Here is a 22325-nt window from a genome sequence, read left to right as displayed (position 1 = left end):
ATTTTCTTCTAATTTCTCATGTAGCTCAGCTCTAATTTTGATGACCCCTAAGATACTGGATGCAAGTGGCTCTATTGAAATGAGTTTCCTTACATAGACATAAGCTCCCTGACAGGAGAGTCTATTTCATTTTTTTTTAATCTTCAGGAACTAGCACAGTGCCTGGTACATAATAAGAACTTAATTAACTATTGAATTGCCTGGAGCTGAATTTTTCTTCAAAAGAAGCAAAGTAAATTCTGAATTGTAGAATAATAATGAATGAAAATGAAACCAACTAACCTGAAACTTGAATTGAAGCTGTACAGCTATCTTTCCCAACACTGTTTTGTACCTCAAAAGTGTACACACCACTGTCATTTGGTGCTGCATTAATAATCTTAAGACCGGACACTTTGTTGAAAAAACTTAATTTGTACTTGTTGTCACTAGTCAGTTCTTTTCCGTTCTTAAACCACTTGGTAATGAGTTCTGGAGTACCAGCTACCACACATTCGAGGGTACAAGTATCTCCCGATGTAACATTGACTGATTCTGGCTTCTCGACAATGACTGCTGGTTCTGAAATGAGATGCAAATCACATTCACATTTAATAAACTAAAGTATGGTAAAGACAGATAGTTATAGTATGAACCCTCATGCTCTAATATATATATACATAAGCTATAATGTCATATCCATTTTCAGGTATTTTTATAATATGTATATGTGGATATAAACATGGAGATACTAACCTAGAACTGAGAGTGTTGCAAAGCATTCCTGCATTCCAGCATCATTTTTGATCTGACAGGTATACTTCCCAGCATTGGCTGGTTCAGCATTTGTCAGCTGTAGAGTTGCAGTGTGGTCTGAATAGGAGAGCCAGACATTGTCACTCTCTCGAACGATTTCCCCCTTGTCTTTGAACCACACCACCGAAATTGGCTCAGGGCCTTCTATGACAGCCTGCAATTGAACTTGGTCTCCAACTATGGCAGAAAAGTCACTTAGCTTCTTTACAAATCTGGGTGGTGCTGATGGAGAAGAGGTAATACATGGTTAAAAATAGTATATGGGAAAAAAGATCATAAGGAGAGCATTGTATATTGAAGTCATGAATGAAAGTGCTAACACACTAGTGTTTGTTTGTCACTATCTATTAATGAGGGTAAGAGACTATGCTGTCATGAAGATGAAGTAGAATGCACCAACCCCTTCCCCTCACCCTGATCTCAGAGGATGAGTGTCCAAATGAACAAGATATCTGTTAGAGTTTAATCTTCAAAGAAGAAAGATAAATAAAGCCCAAAGAAAAGGAAAAAGTGAAAGGTAGAGGAATTTGGGGTTGAAGGGGATAAGGACAGGGTAAGATAAAGACAAATAAGGGTAGGGATAAGTACATAAAATGGAAGTAGGGAGAGAAGGCAGACTAACCTTTTAATACAATAGAGCCAACACAGGCATCACTCCCCACATCATTGGCAGCTCTACATTGGTATTCCCCAACATCAGAAGCATCAACGTTAAGAATGTGAATGCTAGTAAGAAAGTTCTCAGACATGATCTTGTACTTCTTGCCACTTCTAAGTTCTCTTTTGTCTTTATGCCATGAAACTTGGAATGGGGGAGTTCCTCGGAGCTCACATTCAAGATGAACGTCAGAACCTTTTAGGGTCTCAATGGCATGAGGCTTTTTGCTGAAGACTGGGGGTTCTAAAAATAGATATTTGAATTGAAAAGGATGTAGGAAACCAAGACAGGTCCTCTAAAGGTAACATCAGAAATAAAATCTGACAAAAAAAGTAAAAGACAAAAAGACAAAAAAAAAAGTCAAAGACGAAAGACAAAAAAAAAAGTCAGACAAAAAGACAAAAAAAAAGTCCTAGGAAAGTGGTGAATAGGAAGCAGAAAGGCAGCCTATGGGAGGAGAGCCTAGATGGAAAAAGACAAAGGTAGCCAATGGGAGGAGACACAAAATGGACAAAGACAAAGGTAGCCAATGGGAGAGGAGCATAAATGGAAGAAGACAAAGGTAGCTTGAGCTCTGACCTTTCACTTTCAATGATGTACTGCTGCTTGCACTGCCAGCAGCATTGTGGGCCTCGCATGTGTAGTCCCCACTGTCTTCAACACTGAGGTTGTGCATTTCAATCACTGCCACAGAATCCACGAACGACATTCTATATTTTTCACTGGCTTGGATTTCAGTTTCATTTTTATACCACAGCACTTTGATTTCTGGAGACCCGCCTATTTTGCATTCATATCTGGTAGAGTCATTCTCTTTCACGATTCTTGAAGGTTCTAGCTTCTTAATGAACCGGGGTGGTTCTGTGCAACCAAGGGAACAACATGGATTAGGTTAAGAGGTTATGGGACACAAACATTCTTAAGCTGTAACTAAGTTTCTTTGGTGGCTTAGGCAAATCACTTCATCTTAGTGGGGAGGAGGGAAACCATTTTTTTTTCCTGAAATTTTGTCCAGTTGTTCAGCATTTCTTGGATAATGTTTAGCAAGAACAAACCACAACAAACATAACACAATAGATATTAATTCTAAGAACACATGCCAAGTAGTAACCAAAAAGGAAATTTATCAAAACAGTAACAGACAAATAATATGCTTTCTTCTGCCTGCACATAGCAGGCACTTAAAAATTCTTATAGTTTGACCCACTGATGAAAAAGCTCCCAAATAAGTCACTCAGTTCTCTGTACCAATACCCACAGATTACAGAGGTATAAACCTGGGGGCAGAAACGGTCCTTAACTGTAAAATGGGGATAATATTAGAACAGACTTCCAGGGTTATTATAAGGATCAAATTAGATAATATTTGTAAAGCACTTCGCAGATAATAGGTGATACACACACACACACACACATACACACATATATAGTTGAGGAGAAGGAAGGAAGGAAATAAGCATTTATCAAATGCCTACCATTTGCTGACTATTAAGCACCTATTATATGCATCACTAGGACAGGTAGGTGGTACAGCAGATAGCATACTGGGCTTGGAGTCAGGAAGATCTGAGTTCAAATCTAGCCTCAGCCACTTATTAGCTATGTGACCCTTGGCAAGCCACTTAACCCTGTTTGCCTCAGTTTCCTCAGTAAAATGAGCTGGAGGAAGAAATAGTAAACCACTCCAGGATCTCTACCAAGAGTATCCCAAACGGGGTCATGAGGAGTTGGGCACAACTGAAACATTTGAACAACAATTATACATCACTAGAACATGATGTTTAAAGAAGCATACTCTAAAATATATCTTTTTTTTTCTTAAAACAAAGAAAATACTACTACACTGTAGCTTATACCTTGTACACCCAGTTGGGCTGAGCAAGAGTCTTTCCCAGCAACATTGCTTGCGTAACAAGTGTATTGTCCAGCATCTCCTTTAGCTACTTTGAGAACTGTCAAAGTGGCTGTGTTTTCAACCAAAGTCATCTTGTAGTTGCCTCCAGGACGAATCTCCCTGTTATCTTTGGCCCAAGTGATTTTGATTGGTGCTGTGCCGGTTATGTGACACTTAAAGGAGCCACTTCCTCCAAGAGCAAGATCTACTGATACAGGTTTTAGATCAAAGAAGGGAGGTACTTCATGCTCTGAAAACATTAAGAATATATGGTCATAGTGGTGAGTTGTTTTATTATTTTTTTTTTAGCAGTTCCTTTGTGATTTGAAAACATACATCTTACAGGGGAACATGTCATGAACTACCTACCTGAGAGAATGAGCTTGGCACTGGATGAAGCAGTTCCAAGAGGATTAGAAGCTGAGCAATTATACTGACCCATGTGACTCCTCTCAGTTTGCAAGATCTGAAGAGTTGCAACATTATGGACAAAAGATGTTTGCATGTTAGGGTCATCTTTTATGAGCGCCCCATCTTTGTACCAAGACACCTGAATGGGTTCTGAGCCATTGATGCGGCACTCAAATGCAACGGGGAAACCAAGGGTTTCCTGAATATCCTTCAGTTTCCTTGCAAAGGAAGGTGGAAGTTTGCGCTCTGCAATGAAATTAGAAATAATCCTCATTTGCCAAAGAAGAGAGACTCATGATCATTTTTACTCATTTCACTTTTGATGTCCATTAAGAAGTTAACTATGTAAACAGGCTACTAAGTACTTGATTTTTAAAGCACAAAGTTATCACCTTGAATAACAAGCACGGCTGATGAAACGACAGCCCCAACGCTGTTTTCTGCCTTGCAGGTATATTCTCCAACATCACTATGGTCCACTTTGTTGATTACAAGGGAGGCAACATTATTTTTGAAGGACATTTTATATGCAGGAGCTGATCTTAGTTTTGTATCTTCTTTATACCAAGATATTTTGATTTCTGGGGTTCCAGCTACTTGGCATTGCAAAGTGGCTGACTCTCCAAGGACCACTTCAATGTGTTCCAGTGGTTCAAGAAAGTAAGGTGGTTCTATAGCATGAAAAAATTGTAATCAGTCAACCAACCCAACTAAAAAAGTTCTTTTTTTTTTTTAAAGAAAGTTGAGTATAATAGAAAGAGATGATTGTCAACACACCTAAGACAGAGACCAAGGCTTCACAAATATCCTGTCCAGCCTCATTCTCAATCAGACAACCATATTGTCCATAATCATCTGTTGTGCTATCAAGAATCTCCAGAATGGAAGATTTTTCTGTCATAGTGATACTGCAGTTTGGAGACTGAGAAAGAGAGTAGCCGTCCTTTATCCAGGTCACTGAAATTGGCGGGGTCCCCACAAAGCTACACTCAAGAACTATGGGGAATCCAGCTTCAACGCTGAGGTCAGTTAATCTTTTCACAAATGCTGCTGGTTCTGTGGTAAAGAAAGCATGAGGGTAAAATTCCAACCCTCTGTAAAGACTTAGAAAAAGAAATCAGAACAATAAAAATTGGAACAAAAAACAAACCTTTCACAAAAAGATGGGTGGTACATGAGGCACTGCCTGCATCATTGACAACAAGGCAAGAATAGTCTCCACTCTGTAATGGTTCGACATCAAACAGCTCCAGTTCTGTAATTGACTCATCTATAGAGATATTGCAGGAGTCTCCTTGTACAAGTTCCCTGCTACCTCTAAACCACTTGACATTAAATGGAGGGGTACCTCTTATTACACTAGTGAAAGTGACACTCATTCCAGGTAAAACTTCTACAGACTCAGGGGTCTGTTCGAAAGATGGTGGTTCTAAATGTTTAGAAAAATAAATAGATGGGGAGAAAGAGAGAGAGAAAGAGGGAGAGAGAGAGAGAGAGAGAATGAATCCATCACATAACTGCCTTTGAAATATGAAGAAAAAAGAAACATGATATAAAATCTATGCAGAGAACAAAGAGACATCACATAAAAGAGAAACAAAGTCATGTGGAAGAAGCATTTGCTTTGCCCACTGACCTTGCACGATCAGAACTGCTGAACATTCATCAGATCCAGCTACATTAGTGGCCACACAAGTGTAAGTCCCTGTGTCTGAAGTCTCCAACAGCTTCAAACTCAAAGTACTGACATTTTCTGAAAACGTGGATTGGTATTTTGCTCCACTAACAATCTCGTTTCCATTCTGAAACCAGGCAACCGAAATAGGTGACGATCCAGCGACTCTGCACTCCAAATGAATGGAGGAACCCAGAACCCCATTAGTATTTTTCAATTTTCTTATGAAAGAAGGTGGTACAACACGATCTATATAAAGAAGCATAGCCAAAAACAAAAACAAAAATTGGATTTTGTTGTTCTTGTTGTGGTCGTCTAAAGAGAGTCTCAGAAGAGAAATGGAATAAATCATTCAAATAAAATTTTGGCTAACCTGAAACATGAACGGAGACTGTGCAGTTGCTTTTACCCACACTGTTTTTCACTTCGAAACTATATAAGCCCTTGTCACGCATCTCTGCACAGGGGATTTTAAGGGAAGCGACCTTGTTGAGGAAGGTAATTTGGTGATTGCGGTCAGCAGCTAATTCTTTTCCATCTTTGTACCACTTAGTAGTAAGTTCTGGAGTTCCTGTTACCAGGCACTCGAGGGCAAAAGGATTTCCAGTAGTGACAGTCATAGGTTCTGGCTTCTCTAAGATTCTGGCTGGTTCTAAAAGAAGAGGTAAACCACCATTGAAATGGAAATCCGGCTCAAAGCCACCTTAGTGTACAAATGATACAGCAGGTGGCAGAGTAAGATTTTTTTTTTTTTGTTACAAAACAGTCACGAGAGGCCAGCCAGCTTTATTTTTCGTAAGTTGTTATTAAATTACTAACCTAGTACAGATAAGGCTGCTGAACACTCCCGCATGCCAGCATCATTTTTGACTTGGCATATGTATTTTCCAGAATTGGCTGCCTCAGGTCTCATAAGCTGGAGGGTCGCCACATTATCCACAAAGGTGATGTTGACATTTTCACTTTCTCTGATGACTTCACCTTTGTCTTTCAGCCAGACAACAGAAAGAGGCTGGAAACCTTCAACCAAGGCCTGCAATTGAACAGGGTCTCCTACAAGGGTTGAAGTATCACTTAGCTTCTTCACAAATCGTGGAGGTTCTAATGAAAGATAAGCATGGTTGTAGAAAAAAAAAAGAGAGAGAGACATATTAAGCAGTCAACAACAAAAAAGAGAAAGATCACAGGAAGAAGCTCCTCTAGATGCCCAAGAATACCAACCTTTGAACTTGAGAGTACATACACAAGTATCACTTCCCACCTCGTTGGTGGCTTTGCAATGATATTCCCCTGTGTCTGCAGCTTCCAGATTAAGGATATGAAGGCTAGTGTCAAAGTTTTTCGAAGTAATTTTGAATTTCTTGCTGCTTCGTACTTGTTTTCTGTCTTTGACCCATACTACTTCAAATGGAGGCGTCCCCGAAATTTCACATTGGAAGACTACATCAGATCCTTTAAGAGCACCTACTGGAGCAGGTTTCTGGGTGAACACAGGAGGTGCTACCGAGACAAACAACAGAGATGAGAAATTAACACTCGTTTCTTAAAAATTGAAAGGAATATTTTCAAAATGAAGTCAATTAAGAATGAATGGTGTGACAAGATGAACAAATACCAACTTGGGTTTTGTTTTTTTGTTTTTTGGGTTTTTCTTTTTTAGTGGCTTCCAGCCCTCCAGTTATACTTTTGCTAGTAATTTGTTTTCTGAACTGATATTACTGAAAGGAGCTCAAATTAGAGGGGGAACAGAAATGGAGAGAAGTTTTCATTATCTTCTGACCTTTAACTGTGAGAGCTGTGCTGCAACTTGCATCACCAACACCATTATGAGCTTCACAAATATAGTCTCCACTATCTTCAGTGCTGGCTTCATTAATAGTGAGGAGTGCCACAGAATCCATGAAAGACATGTTGTATTTCCAGCTTTCATGAAGTTCACTGTCGTTTTTGAACCACATAACTTTGATTTCTGGGGAGCCGCTGATCTTGCATTCCAACTGAACGGACATTCCTTGCTTCCCAATTTTCGAAGCTTCTAATTTCTTAACAAATTTGGGAGGTTCTAGTAAACCAAAGGTGGAAAAGTGTCATTTAAATTTTGTGATAGCATAATGACAGTTTGAGTTTAACAGAGAATTTAAAGAGTTCTTGTAGAAACTAGTTTATTGTTAGTAATAAACAAAATGTGCCAAAATGCTCATTTGGAAAGTTAATAATGTCTTGTCTAGTGTCTTTCTATCACAATGGCATCATTATTTTCACTACAGAATGAGCTGCCAATGAACTCTTTCTACTCTAGAAGTGTAAAGGCTAACAAAAAAGGACAGATGAACATATACATATATATACATTATATCTGACAAAAATTTAGTAATGATAAAGAATGTTACATAATATAGAAAAAGAATGAAATATTCAACAAATGTGAAGTAAAGAACAATTATCTTCTTGTATGACTATGAATATTAGATTACATAGATTAAAAAAAAAAAACCTAAATCAAGAGGGAGGAAAATTTTGATTTAGGACATCAGCTTAATGGTAGAGAGACTGGGAGATGCAGTTTACATGAAACACTTTAATATTAATTATTTCAAGACATTATCTCACAATGATAAAGAACATATATCATTAGACACTTTACTACCTTTTACACTAAGTTGAGCTGAGCACATGTCTTTCCCAACGTCATTAGTTGCTTGACAAGTATACTGGCCAGAGTCTCCTTTGCCTACTTTAAGGATTCTCAGATGTGGTGTATTTCCTACACATGTGATTGTATAGTTTCCTCCAGGGCGAATCTCTTTGTTATCCTTTGACCAAGTGATTCTCATTGGTTGAGCACCAGTGACATGGCACTCAAAATCAGCACTTTCTCCAGCAATGACATCTATCGATACAGGCTTAATGTCAAAGAAGGGAGATTTCTTGGGTTCTAGAACATGAAAAGAAAAATACAATGCATATTTTTGCTCATCTGACCAGTTCTACTTTGACATAAGATGTAAAGAAGACATATTTGGTAGAGAAAAAATGTTTGTGTGGAAACTAACCTCTTGCTGTCATCCTAGCACTAGAAGAAGCAGTTCCAAGAGGATTGGATGCTGAACAAGAGTATTGTCCAGAGTGACTCAAGTCAGTTTGCAAAATTTTGAGAGTTGCTACATTATCAACAAATGATGTCTGCAAATTTTCATCATCTCTTAAAAGTACCCCATCTCGATACCAAGAAACCTGAATAGGTGCTGAGCCATTCAAACGGCAGGTTAGAGTAACTGGTAACCCAACAGTTTGCTCAATGTCCTTTAACTGTCTCGCAAAGGAAGGTGGAAGCTGGCGCTCTGTAGGAATGCAATATATTAACATATTAATTAACAATGGAAATATTAATTAATACATATTTTAGGGTATTCTTTGATGGAACATTTCCCCAGAAAGACAAAAGATCAAGAAAAGAGGAACTGATTAAAACAAACTATCACCTTGAATTCTGAAGACTGTCTTAGAAACAGCAGTTCCTACATTATTTTCTGCTACACAAGCATACTCTCCACTGTCACTGATATTCACTTTGTTAAAAACAAGTGTGGCAACGTTGTTGGTGAAGTATGTCCTGTATTCAGGAGTTGGCCTTAATTTGGTGTCTCCTTTGTACCAAGACACTGTAATTTCTGGTGTCCCGGCAACCTGGCATTGTAAAGAAGCCGAATCTCCAACCGCAGCTTCCAGAGGTTCCAGTTCCGAAACAAAATAAGGTGGTTCTAAAGAATAAATCATAACAATCAATACTGAGGATCAAAAGCCATATTTCTTGTTAAGAGAATGTAAGATGCCAAGATCAGACATGCTGACACACCTAACGTAGATACTGTAGCTTCACAAATATCCCTTCCAGCCTCATTCACCACCTCGCATGTGTACTGCCCAGCATCATTTTTGGTACTGTTGACAATTTCTAAGATGCAAGATTTTTCGGTTGTGACAATGCTGCATTTTTCCGACTGAGTTATATGAATGCCATTCTTTTTCCAGGTCACTGAAATAGGAAGGGTCCCGGTGTATGTGCCCTCCAGGATGATGGATTTTCCTGGTTCTACCCAATGATCACTTAATTTCTTCACAAATACAGCAGGTTCTAGTGAGTAACAAAATGATCATGGTCAAAAGTCCAGAATGCTAATCTAGAAAGATAGACTAAAGCTTCTGGCATCTGCCAAATGGGAAAGAGCAAAGAAATTTGAGCAAACCTTTTACAAAGAGGTGAGTTGTACAAGAGGCTTTACCAGCATCATTAGAAACCACACAAGTATACTCCCCACTTTGGGATATGTCAACATTAAACAATTCCATTTCTGCCACTGTGTCTTCAAAATAGATATTGCAGGAGTCTCCTTTCACAAGCTCTCTGGCACCTCTGAACCAGCCCACCTTGAATGGAGGGGTTCCTCTAATAACACTTGTGAAAGTCACATTTTTGCCCGGTAGAACCTCCAAGGGATCAGGTTCCTTTACAAAAGACGGTGGTTCTAAATAAACATGGAAAAGATTAGGGAATAAATTATAAGTTCCAAAGAGAGTGTCCCAACCATCAACCCCAAAAGATTATCACTAAATACAATTGCATGTTTAATATGAAAAGAGAGAAATTTTCTGACAAAGAAACTTTTGGTACAGAAGAAGAAGGAACATATTTTGAAATAATTTTGCCATCTGACACTAACCTTGGATAGTTAATACTGCCCTGCATTCATCAGATCCAGCTACATTAGCAGCTACACATGTGTAATTTCCCGTATCAGACGAATCCAATGAATTCAGCTGCAAAGTGCAGACATTATCTGAAAATGTTGTTTGGTATTTTGCTCCACTAACAATCTTATTTTGTTCTTGAAACCAGGCAACAGAAATGGGTGGAGATCCAGACACTTTGCATTCCAAGATACAAGAAGAGCCCAAGATCCCATTAGTGTCTTTCAGTCTTCTTATAAAAGAGGGAGCAACAATCCGGTCTATGTAAGAAAATGCAAGACACTCATAAACAATTTGAGCCAGATAGAAGTTTGTAAAAGAAAATTGAGGAAAGTATTAGAAGACTGAGAGCTTAACTGACCTGAAACCTCAACCATAGCTGTGCAGCTGCTTTTTCCAACATTATTTTGAACCTGGAAAGTATATGTTCCAGTATCTTGCTTTTCTACAGAAAGAATCTTCAGGGTAGATACTTTGTTGAAAAAGCTAAATTTGTGTTTTTGGCTGCTGGTCAGCAACTTTCCATCTTTATACCATTCAACTGAGAGTTCAGGGGTGCCAGCCACCTTACATTCCAGGGTACAAGTTTCTCCTACAGTCACCATCATTGACCCTGCTTTCTCTACAATGACTGCAGGTTCTGAAATGAAATGTTATACCCCCTTGTCATACACCATTACATTTTAGTATATTTTACTATAAAATTTTATAATGACTTAAAAATTATAGACTAGCCCTCCTCAAAAGTAGCATAAAGTCATTTAAAAATTCCTTTTTAAATGAACTTTACTAATCCATTCTTGTTAAAACAAAACAAAACAATTAGAAGGCATATTGTTACTAAGCAAAATGTAATAGTAGATAGCAATTATAGATGAAATCTATGTATTAGCAGGTGTCAATTGCAGATTAAATCTATGTCAGTCTTTGTCCTAAAACCATTTGGGTTGTTGTATATAAACTCTATATTGATTTGCTCTGAAGCATTTTCTGAGCAGGGGGTATTTGCTATTACGAATGAACTGTAAGAAGTGTGCAATGTGGAAAAACTATTTTATTGGGTAAGGATAGTGATAGCAACTAGTCTCTCGAAATGCTTAAGATTTTTTTGTTCTGTCTAACCAAATGTTGTCAAATGTTTAATGGAAGACTACTGTTCTGCATTGTATCTACCTAATTCTTAAGCTAAAAAAAAGATAATTTCATAAAATGAAAGGGCAAATCATTTCTATCATCATTTGGCCCTGGATTCCTGGCTTTCTATTCTTTAGTTTTGGGACCAACAGTAATGTCTAGAATTTCCAATACTAACTTTACTTTCAACATTTACTTAGTTTAAAGTTATTTTTGCCTTAGCAAAAGGAACAAAATATGGCAATAAATCTCTCATGCTCTACCTTGTTAAGTAAGATACAATTAAATAATATATAACATGCATATATATTTCATAATGTAATATATACATGGTACATATAAGCATGTACACATATAGGGCTATTAACAAAACAAGTGTTTATGAGAGTTTAAAGTTGGGAAGACCTTAAAAGCTTCTAGTCCACTGACTTAAACCCTTCCAAAGAGACAGAGATATCTAATCTTTGAAGATTTTTAGGGGAGATGACTTTTGTCAACATCCTGCAGTAATTCACCCCAGGGTTCAATACCTCCTTTCTATCAAGAAATTACATTTACCAACCTAAAACAGTGAGTGTGGCCAGGTTCTCCCTCATTCCACCATCATTTCTGATCTGACAGATGTACTTCCCAGCATGGGCTGGTTCCGTTTTTGCAAACTGTAGAGTTGCAACATTTTCCACATATGTGATTCTGGTATTTTCACTTTCTCGAATCACTTCTTTGTCTTTAAGCCATTCAACATAAATTGGCTGGACACCTTCAATGGTTGCTTGTAACTCAGCAGGCTCACCAACCACAACAGTGAGGCTGTTAAGTTTTGTGACAAATCTGGGTGGTTCTGAACAAGGAAAGATGAACAAGAGGTGTAAAAAGACAGATATGTAGTTTGTTTTTTTTTTTTTGTTTGTTTTGTTTTGTTTTTTAGGGTGGGGGGATCAGAAGAAGTAAGAGAAAAAGAATAGAAATTTTATATATTACTGACACCAGTGACACCGATATCCTCACCTTTTAACTTTACAGTACAAATGCACGCGTCACTTCCCACCTCGTTTTGTGCTTTGCAGTGATATTCACCAATGTCCGAAGTTTCGATGTTTAAGACATGAATGCTCGTATGGAAATTTTTAGATGCAATCTTGTATTTTTTGCTACTGTGGAGTTGCCTCTTATCTTTATACCAAACCACCTCGAATGGTGGTGTTCCAGAAAGTTCACATTCAAGGCTAACTTCAGCACCCTTAAGTGTATCTACAAGAGGGGGCGTACTGCTAAAAACAGGTGGTTCTGTTAAAAAAAAAAAAGAATTTTCCATAACTTTAGCTTATCGAATTTCAAAGAATCGTTGAATGTTAGAGGTGGAAAGTATCTCTGAGGTTTTCTAGTCTAATCCTTTCACTTTTATAGATAGGATAATAGGCTCAAAGATGCCACACGGGTTGTTACTGACAGACCTGAAACCAGAACCCAGGGCTCCTGATCCTCTGTGAGCTTCACCGTGCTAATTTCAGTCAGATTAAAAAAAATTAATGCAAAAATGGTGAGGGGGAAAAAAAGGAAATTATGTTCATTGATATTCAGTAGTAGAAGCAGCGTGGAACACTGCGTTCTGTGCTGAGGGTAAATTGGAATGTACTACTGTATCTCTGATCTGAAACTTCTAATTTTATAAAAAGATAATAGCAATATTTGCTATTTAATATTTGTTATAAAATTACTGTCAGCAAAATTATCACTGTTACTGCTACTGCTAATACTAACAATAAACAGAGATAGGGACTGTCTTTGCACTTCCATGGGCAGAGTTAATGCCTATCAGCCCATTTTTTGCAATTTATATGTAGTCTTTGGAAGCTGCTTAGAGCAGTGGTGTCAAACTAAATATAAACAGGCCCCCTAAACCATCTGTAAGGATTCCTGCAGGTCTATATTAGAAAGCCACATACTAATATCATCTATATTTTATTGCATTTTTGTATATTTTGTTAAATATTTCCAGATTAGATTTTAATCTGGTTCTGGTTATACTCAGGAGTAGCATGGGCCCATATGTGGCCATATGTTCAACACCTTAGGTTAGAGCACTGACAGGTTAAGTACCTTGTCCTGGTTTACACTGCCAGTATGTCTTAGAGTTAGGACTTGAAGCCAGATCTCTGTATTAAAGTCAACTCTCTATCCACTACTCTATTCATTTGAACAGTTAATATTGTTAGGAATGAGAAAGTAGATGGACATTATTTTGTGGATTTTCAGGAGACCCTGCCTGTTACTGCAGGCAGATGAATAAAAAAATCGTATTTTAAGAATTGATATTACTGTCCATGGTAATTAATTATGTTTGTCACTGATAATAGTAATTATGACAGTGATGACATGACATTCTTATGCCTTTTCTGGAGGATGAACATTACTTTTCAAAGTGGCAAATTTGTTATTTTGCACATCTTTAAAAATCAAGTTACACCAAATGCAAAACTAATATCACAAAGAGGGCCAGATTGGATAATAAAATCACTTCCCAACTAATTGAAAAAACCATTCATCATATGGACAGAGATTAAGTTGTAATAGTAACAACTCCTGAAAGATTCTTTTTAAATGAGCCACAATTCTGAAAATATGACCCCAAAACAGGTTCCCCAGGAAAAATATGTAAAGGACATTGTGAAGGACTCAATGAGTGCGAAGATCAGCTTACATCTCTCCAAAAAATAACGAAAATGGAACTTGACAACAAGAGAAGAAAAAATGAGCCATCTCACCCACTGTAAGCAAGATACTGTGTTTTAGTTAATATAAGGATGTAAGAAAAGAGACTGCTAACCTTTTACTATGACCTTTGTGCTACAGCTTGTGCTACCAGCAGGATTGTGGGCTTCGCATATGAAATCACCACTGTCCTCAGTGCCAAGGTTGTTCATCTGTATCACAGCCACTGACTCAATGAATGACATTGTGTATTTTTCACCGGCTGACAGTTCATGGTCATTCCTGTACCATCTGACTCTTATTTCAGGAGATCCGCTCAGTTTGCACTCGAGTCGTGTTGAATCCCCTGCTTTCACTATTCTGGTTGCTTCTAGTTTCTTAACAAATTTTGGTGGTTCTATGAGGCCAAGAAAAAAAGAGGTTAAAGTGAATGCAAAGGACGAAAGAGGGGGAATCACATGCTTTTGACTGAACAATATAGCAGGAAGAGATCGGAAAGAGCAATATTAACTTAAAAATTAATGTTCGGACTACCTCCAAATTTGGATGTTCATTGAAAGTAGTAAATAGAAAGATGCTTAACAGCTGAATATAGAAAGAACAAGAGACACACAAAGAGAGACAGAAACTTAAAACAATCAGGTCTGCACACCTGTTACAAGCAACACTGTGGTACAAGAGTCACTACCAACATCATTGGTAACTTGGCAAGTGTAATGTCCGGTCTTTGAGGCATCCACAGAGTAGAGATTTAAGAAACTTGTTGACCCTTCCAGTCCAATAAAGCATTTAGGTCCAGATTCAAGTTCAATCTCATCTTTAAACCACTTTATTTTAAATGGTGGTGTTCCTCTTAGGACTGCCTTAAATTCCACTGTTGAATCTGGCACAGCTTGCTGTCTTTCAGGTTTCACTAGGAAGCTTGGTGGCTCTATAGTTTTTAAGAAAAAAGAGGTTGAATTAAACTCCTACCAGGGTAAATATTGTCACAATTTTAATAAGAAAATAATATATAAAAGAAATATAACAAATATTACTTAGAGTAAGTGAAAGAATGTAAAGAAGCAACGTCTAAGAATGAATTTTAGCTTCAAAGACAAAAGAATAAGAGTGATCCATTTTTAAATTATTTATAGAATCAAGAAGAGGTAAAGAGTTTGCAAACCTTTCACAGTTAAGATTCCGCTACATGCAGCATCTCCTGCTACATTTGCAACCTTGCATGTGTAATTTGCAGTATCTTCTAATTCAAGATTATTAACCTCCAATGCAACAGTGTTTTCATGACACACAAGTCTGTATTTTGCACTGGCAGATATTTCTTTTCCATCCTTATACCACCAGGCATTAATTGGGAGTGAGCCTGAAACTTTACACTCCATGTGAATAGAAGAGCCCAGAACTTTATCCATTTTGGTTAGTTTTTTGGTGAACGATGGAGGAATTGTTTCATCTGCCCAAGAGAAATGCCGAAAAAAGTACTGATTAATATATTGCTTTTCTTTTATAAAGGGTTTTACATAAATGGAATGAGCAAGTTGGAATAAGAATACAAACCTAGAACTCTTAAATAGGCATCACAGCTACTGCTTCCAAAGTCATTTTCAACCTTGAAAGTATACTGACCACTGTCCTGCTTCATTACTGACTGAATCCTGAAACTGGCAACATTGTTTTCAAAACTCATTGTAAAGTATCTACTGGGCACAATGGGTCTACCATCTTTAAGCCATTTCACTCGGAGTTCAGGTGTTCCAGCCACAACACATTCAAGAGTCACTGGATCTTTTTCAGTTGCATCAACTGATTTAGCCTTCTCTATTATTTGTGCTGGTTCTGCGGTAAAATCAAAGCATGATTAAAAAATTATTTTTTTCCAACAGAGATAATGTGAGCCTATTAAAAGACATGCCTCTATAGAATAATATTTAAAGACAATGACTCACGAACCTTGTACTAAGAGGAAAGCATAACACTTTTCGACTCCTGACTCATTCTTTGCTTGACAGGTGTATCTGCCACTGTGACCATTATCCACCATTCTTATCTGTAGGGTAGCCACACTGTTCACAAATGAAATATGCGTATTATCATCTTCATCGATAATCTGATCATCTTTTAGCCACACCACAGAGAGAGGGGGAGAACCTGCCACTGTGCCCTGGAAGACGGCTGAGCTTTTCAAAACTGTCATCACATTCTCTATCTTCTTAGTGAATGAAGGTGGTTCTGTTATTAAATAAGACAGTATGGGAAGAAGAAAAATTATTTGAGTTTATAGGCATTGTCATTGAAGTGTATTATAGAATGGAAGATTTGGTGTCCTGCTTCTTGTTTTCTGTCACTGACCTTTCAGACTGACTCTGGTACTGCAAGAGCAGCTTCCTCCTTCATTGGATACAATGCACTGATATTCACCAGTATCTGAAGGGTCACATTTGGTTATATGGAGATTAAATACTGACACTCGGTCAGTCAGTGTATATTTTTTGCTGCTTCGAATTTCCTTGTTATTCTTGAGCCAGGTAACTTGAAATGGAGCAGTGCCCTTTACTTCACACTCAAGCTCCACATCTCTATCTTTGACTACTTCCACAGGTTTCAGTTCCCTTACAAATGTGGGAGGTTCTAAAAATTCAAAAAGAAGACAAGATCTAGCTTACTCAAAGGAAAGACTAAAACCCAGAGGATGACAAAGCCAAACCAGGCAAGAGATTCTAACCCACGAACCTTTCACTTTCAACTCAATGCTACAGCTTGAAGTGCCAGCATCGTTTCGGGCCTCACAAACATAGGTTCCACTGTCTTCTATCCTTGCACCTGAAATCTGGAAAGTGGCTAAGCCATCAATGAAGGAGATGCCATATTTGTCCACAGCTGTTATTTCATTCCCATCCAAGTACCAGGAGACTTTAATCTCTGGAGTGCCTGTTATTTGGCATTCGAAAGTTGTTGACTGTCCTTTCCGCAATACTAACACAGGACTGGGCTTCTTAATAAACTGAGGAAGTTCTACATATGAACAAAAGGTGATAAGTTTTACATTTTAGAAGGTTAAAAAAAAAGTACCAGCAAGATTATTTTTTATTAAATCACTCCCTCCCCCATCACTACCAAGACAGGAATAATCTCACCCGGCATCATTATCACCACAATCCCACCCCACTCCAAACTGCTGGCACTGAAAAAATCAAGAAAGGAAAGAGACATAAAGATTCAGACCTTTTACAAAAAGAGTCGTTTTATAAGTGACTGTGCCAACATCATTGCTTAGCTGGCAAATATAGGTTCCAGAATCCACACTTTTGACCGAAAAGAGTTCTAGGATAGTTGAAGTATCATCTTTCCAGACAGAACGAGATGCTCCTGAGTGCAATTCTTTATTATCTTTAAACCACTTTATCGTCAAGGGTGCTGTCCCACCTACAAGAGCCTTCATCTGAACTCGAGAGCTGGGGGCCACATCTTGGGACTGTGGTTTTTCCACAAAGTAAGGGGGCTCTAAGGAGGTATAAAAGAAAGGACGAGGAATGGGGGAGGAGAGGGGTAGGAAGACTTGTTTTAGAATTGAGAAGTGAACTTAAAACTTAAGAAAAGAGACAGCATATGTCTTTCTCATTAAATAAAAAAACAAAAGTTCCAAACCTTTGACTGTCAGATATCCAGTGCACTGGTTATGGCCTGCTTTATTTGTGGCAGCACAAGTATATGTGCCACTGTCTGCACCTTCCAGCTGGCTGATTTCCAAAAATGCCGTGTTGTCATGGAAAGAGAATTTGTATTTTTCACTAGCAAGTATCTCTTGGTCATCTTTGAACCACTGGATGCTTATAGGGTGTGACCCAGCTACTATACATTCTAAGTCAATGAAAGAACCTTTAATGCTATCCATTTTCTTTAACTTTTTGGTGAACGAGGGAGGTATGATTAGATCTGTCCAACAAAAAGGCAAAAAAAAAAAAAAAAGAGAAGAGTTAGGACAGATACCTTTTGGAGTTGTGAGAGATAAAGAAGTGGGCAAATGCCAATGCCACCCTTTACCACTGCCAAGAGGAATACCAACCTAAGACATTTATGCTAGCTTTGCAGCTACTCCTCCCAGTGTCATTTTGAACCTCAAAGGTATATTCTCCACTATCTTGCTTTTCTGTGGATATAATCTTCAGTATGGAGACTGTGTCAGTGACACTGATTTTATATTTGGGGCCCAGAGCCAATTCTTTTCCATCTTTGAACCATTTGGCTGTTATCTCTTTAGTTCCTGAAAATTTAACCTGTAAGGTTGCTGGGTCACCTTGGGTAACATCTATAGATACAGCCTCATCTGTGATCGTTGCTGGTTCTGTAGCAAACACAAGAATAAAACATGGATTCATGAATGTTTAATGGAGAGAGGCTTTCAGGTCAATATCTTTCCAAGCATCAGGGAGAACTGTGCTGAACTAACCTTTTACTGAGAGTAAAGCAGAGCATCTTTGTATGCCTGCATCATTTTTGGCTTCACAGAAATATTTCCCATCATGCTTTACTTCAATGCCACTGATATACAGACTGGCTACGTTATTCTCAAATGTCATTCTTATTTTGTCATCTTCAGTGATCTCATCATTATCTTTTAACCAAGTCACAGTGATTGGCAAAGAGCCTTTAAGAGTGCCCTGGAATGCCGCGGTGCCACCCTGCAGGGAGCTCGTGCTCTCGATCTTCTTGACAAATACTGGAGGTTCTATTAGAAAAATAAATTCTTCATGAGAACCAGTTTGGAAGCAACACTAGTAAAAATGTAGAACTGGCACCCAATTAAGGCATGCCTATATTTCTAGGAGACACTAACCTCTTAAAGTGACCTTAGCGCTGCAAGTGCTGCTGCCCACCTCGTTGGTCACCCTACAATGGTATTCACCGACATCGGGCACATCGAACTTGAGAACCTGAAGGCTAACCAACTGATCCTGAATGAATGTTTTATACTTTCTACCACTTCGAAGAGTTGTGTTGCCTTTGAACCAAGTAATCTCAAAAGGAGGAGTGCCTGCTACTTCAGCCAACAGCATCACATCATATTCTCTCAAAACTTCAATTGGTTGGAATTTCTTGGTAAAGTAAGGTGACTCTATAGCACAAAAGAAGATTGTTTTTGGTTAATAAGGGTGTGAGATGTTTGCTTCAGGCCAAAACTTTGGTAACTCCCAAGGCAGAATGAGCAAACACACACCTTTCACTATGATAATACTACTGCAGTGGTCGCTTCCTGCTTCATTTTGAGCCTCGCACATGTATTCTCCACTATCTTCAATGGCAATATCTGTAAGTCTGAGGACAGCAGCCGAGTCCACAAAAGACATCTTGTGTTTGCTGCTCTCTTTAATTTCTCTGTCATTGACAAACCAGGTTATTTTAATAGGAGGGGTACCAGTGACTTTACAGGCTAACTGAGTTGAGTCTCCCGTTTTCAAGAGTTGTGAGGGCTCTAGCTTTTCCACAAAGGTAGCAGGTTCTGTGGAATGAAGAAAGTTATTAAGAAGAGAGAGAAAGAAGTAAAGACACAGCAAAATAGCAGCACAATGAGGTCAAGAAAATAAGGCAAACCTTTCACAAACAAGTTTGCACTGCATTCCACTGCTCCGGCCACATTGCTGACTTTACAGGTGTATTTGCCTGAGTCGGATGTTTTTACTGTATATAGTTCCAGGGAACTCTCTAAAGATTCTTTGGTAATATAGCAGCTGCCACCAGACACTAATTCCTTGTCACCTTTAAACCATCTGATGGTGAGTGGAGTTGATCCTTTAAAAGTACTCTTCAGACAGATGGTGGATCCAGGTACCAAGTCCTTTGACCCAGGTTTAATGACAAAGCTGGGAGGTTCTGAAGAAAAGTTATAAGAAACAATTTCAGTGAGTTAAGAGGTGTGGTCTAGAAGAGAAGAAGCCTGAACTATTGAATGCTGTGCAGTAAGAAGTAAAAGGAAAATGTTTCCTCCAACCTTGGACAATTAAAGCACCACTGCTGTCTTTGCTTCCAACAGAATTCGTGGCGCGGCAGGTGAAGTTCCCTGCGTCACTCATGTCTACTCTGCTTATCTCCAAGGAGGCTGTGCCTTCCACAAAAGCTATTCTGTATCTGTCTGATGAAGTGATTTCTCTGCCATCCTTAAACCAGGATACCCTCATTGGAAGGGAGCCGGCAATTTTGCAGTCCAGGCGGCAGTCACCACTGACAACACTGTCTATGTTGCGTAAGGGTTTGGTAAAGAATGGAGCAATGTCGCGATCTGTCGGTGGCACAACAAAAGAGAAGAATCAAAATGGGAAATGGCTAAGTTATTTTTCCTTCTATCCACTGTGTTGAAAAATAAGATATATAAAGTGTCTTTAAAAATACTGACCCAATACGGTAAAAGTTGTCTCACAGGAGCTGCTCCCGGCTTCATTTGAAATCTCAAATGTGTATTGACCACTATCGTGTAGTTCAGCAGAGTAAAACTTGAGCTGGGCAATATTGTTCTTAAAACTGAATCTGTATTTTTTACTGGAAACCATAGGTCTTCCATCCTTATACCATTTAGGCTTAAGTTCTGGGGTGCCTGAAACAGTATACTCCAGGGTTGCTGGATCTCCGGCAGTCACCTGAATCAGTTCTGCTCTCTCAATAATCTTGGCTGGTTCTATGGTGGCATTACAGAATTGTGATTTAGAAAAGAGCATTAAGGCTTTATTTTAAATCTAAATGAAAATGCAAAGTTAAAAATGTTTCTACACTGACCTTTAACTGTTAATTCCCCAACAGATGTTTGACTTCCAGCTTCATTCTCAGCTAGGCAAGTATACTTGCCACTAAAACTAATCTGGACATCAGGTATTAGCAAAAGTGCGACACCATTCGAAAAGCTCATTTTGATTTTATTGTCTTCTTTAATGATGTCTTGTCCTTTCATCCAGGTGACTGAAATAGGTTCTGAACCCCTTACAGCTGCTTGCAAAGTAACTGTTTGCCCTGCCAGGGCAGTAAAATCATCTACTTTCTTTACAAAAGTTGGCGGTTCTAGTTTAAAGAGGAAAAAGAAAACATAAAAAAAACTTTTCTGCTACTGTACATTTCAATATACACACTGTATATATTTTAGATGGCTTGTCTAAGTTGGGTTTATCTGTATGTTATGCTACACCATCAGTTACCCAGAAGAACTGATAAATGCTTTAAGAAGAATTACAATTTGATTCTAGGAACAGGAGAAAAGTAGATAAGAGCTTTGGCCTTTGTAGGATGGATGATAAATGGCTTATTGTGTGTTACCCCTTTGTTATCAGGAATATGGATTTATGGTACTGTCTGGACCACTGAATGAATGGAGTTGTTGAATTTGCTCCCAAGATGGGGGCAAAACCAAAGATAAAATGCAGTTTTAAGAGAATATTAAAGAAAGAGAACACACTAGTTTGATCTGAATTAAAAAAAGTACTTTGTTGAAGGCTTTAAAAGATGTTAGTTTTCAATCACTAACCTTTTAGGATGAATGTGGCACTGCAGCCGCACTTCCCAACCTCATTAGCTACCACACATTCGTATTCGCCGACATCTGCACTATTAAATGAAAATATCTCCAGAGATACAAGAGACTTCTGAGAAAGCAACCTGTATTTCTTACTACTCCGAATTTGCTTCTTGTCCTTAAACCAGCTAATTTCAAAGGGTCCAGTGCCTGAGATTTCACAGTGAAGAACAGCATTGATTCCTCTCACTATCTCTGCCGGCTCAAGAGTTTTGATGAAAGAGGGCGGCTCTACAAAAGCATTAAATCACCAGTGGAGAATTAGTTACAAGCAATGGATAAAGAAATGTATGACTCTGAATAATGACAGGCAGTAACTGTGAAGACAAACCTTTGATAATTATTTCAGTACTGCAGCTATCACTGCCAACATCATTAATTGCTTCACATGAGTAGCTTCCACTGTCTTCCACTTTCACATCAGTGATATCAAGCACAGCCTCGGAGTTGGCAAAATACATTCGGACTGTGTTACTTTCACTAAGTTCTTTGTTATTTTTAAACCAGGTGACCTGGATCACAGGAGAACCTTTGAGTTTACAGTGGAGACGTGCTGATTCACCTGGGAGCATTAAATAAGACGGATCCACCTTCTTCACAAAGGATGGTGGTTCTAAATGAAGATTACCAAAAAAAAAAAAAAAAGGAAAAGAAAAAAAACCCTGAAACATGAAATTCACAAAGGAAAAGCAGACAGAAATAGTACAAAAGGACAGAAAAGACATGAACCTGATCAAAGCCATGT

The 22325-nt window shown here is 38.4% G+C and overlaps 1 protein-coding gene across 1 annotated transcript in view; it reads right to left on the bottom strand.

Annotated features, from left to right (window-relative positions):
• The window catches only part of TTN (titin), a 325691-nt gene that overhangs the window by 211155 nt on the left and 92211 nt on the right, over positions 1–22325 (bottom strand). The window contains exons 49-90 of the mRNA XM_027865699.1: positions 21912–22193; positions 21533–21811; positions 20794–21072; positions 20417–20695; positions 20015–20302; positions 19618–19896; positions 19244–19525; positions 18863–19141; positions 18476–18754; positions 18092–18370; positions 17674–17961; positions 17251–17529; positions 16759–17040; positions 16378–16656; positions 15979–16257; positions 15586–15864; positions 15194–15481; positions 14681–14959; positions 14144–14425; positions 12325–12603; positions 11879–12157; positions 10544–10822; positions 10155–10442; positions 9681–9959; positions 9290–9568; positions 8916–9194; positions 8487–8774; positions 8081–8368; positions 7214–7495; positions 6655–6933; positions 6253–6534; positions 5807–6085; positions 5395–5682; positions 4909–5187; positions 4536–4814; positions 4151–4429; positions 3717–4004; positions 3310–3597; positions 2033–2314; positions 1418–1696; positions 736–1017; positions 283–561 (exon numbers count right to left, since the gene is read on the bottom strand). Of these exons, the coding sequence (XP_027721500.1) occupies positions 283–561; positions 736–1017; positions 1418–1696; positions 2033–2314; positions 3310–3597; positions 3717–4004; positions 4151–4429; positions 4536–4814; positions 4909–5187; positions 5395–5682; positions 5807–6085; positions 6253–6534; positions 6655–6933; positions 7214–7495; positions 8081–8368; positions 8487–8774; positions 8916–9194; positions 9290–9568; positions 9681–9959; positions 10155–10442; positions 10544–10822; positions 11879–12157; positions 12325–12603; positions 14144–14425; positions 14681–14959; positions 15194–15481; positions 15586–15864; positions 15979–16257; positions 16378–16656; positions 16759–17040; positions 17251–17529; positions 17674–17961; positions 18092–18370; positions 18476–18754; positions 18863–19141; positions 19244–19525; positions 19618–19896; positions 20015–20302; positions 20417–20695; positions 20794–21072; positions 21533–21811; positions 21912–22193 (11823 nt within the window). The remainder of the gene's footprint in view (positions 1–282; positions 562–735; positions 1018–1417; positions 1697–2032; positions 2315–3309; positions 3598–3716; positions 4005–4150; positions 4430–4535; positions 4815–4908; positions 5188–5394; positions 5683–5806; positions 6086–6252; positions 6535–6654; positions 6934–7213; positions 7496–8080; positions 8369–8486; positions 8775–8915; positions 9195–9289; positions 9569–9680; positions 9960–10154; positions 10443–10543; positions 10823–11878; positions 12158–12324; positions 12604–14143; positions 14426–14680; positions 14960–15193; positions 15482–15585; positions 15865–15978; positions 16258–16377; positions 16657–16758; positions 17041–17250; positions 17530–17673; positions 17962–18091; positions 18371–18475; positions 18755–18862; positions 19142–19243; positions 19526–19617; positions 19897–20014; positions 20303–20416; positions 20696–20793; positions 21073–21532; positions 21812–21911; positions 22194–22325) is intronic.

The sequence above is a fragment of the Vombatus ursinus genome, unplaced genomic scaffold, assembly GCF_900497805.2.
Source record: "Vombatus ursinus unplaced genomic scaffold, bare-nosed wombat genome assembly UNPS02014779.1, whole genome shotgun sequence".
Lineage (NCBI taxonomy): Eukaryota > Metazoa > Chordata > Mammalia > Diprotodontia > Vombatidae > Vombatus > Vombatus ursinus.
The sequence above is the reverse complement of the archived record's forward strand: the minus strand, read 5'-3'. Positions and strand labels throughout refer to the sequence as shown.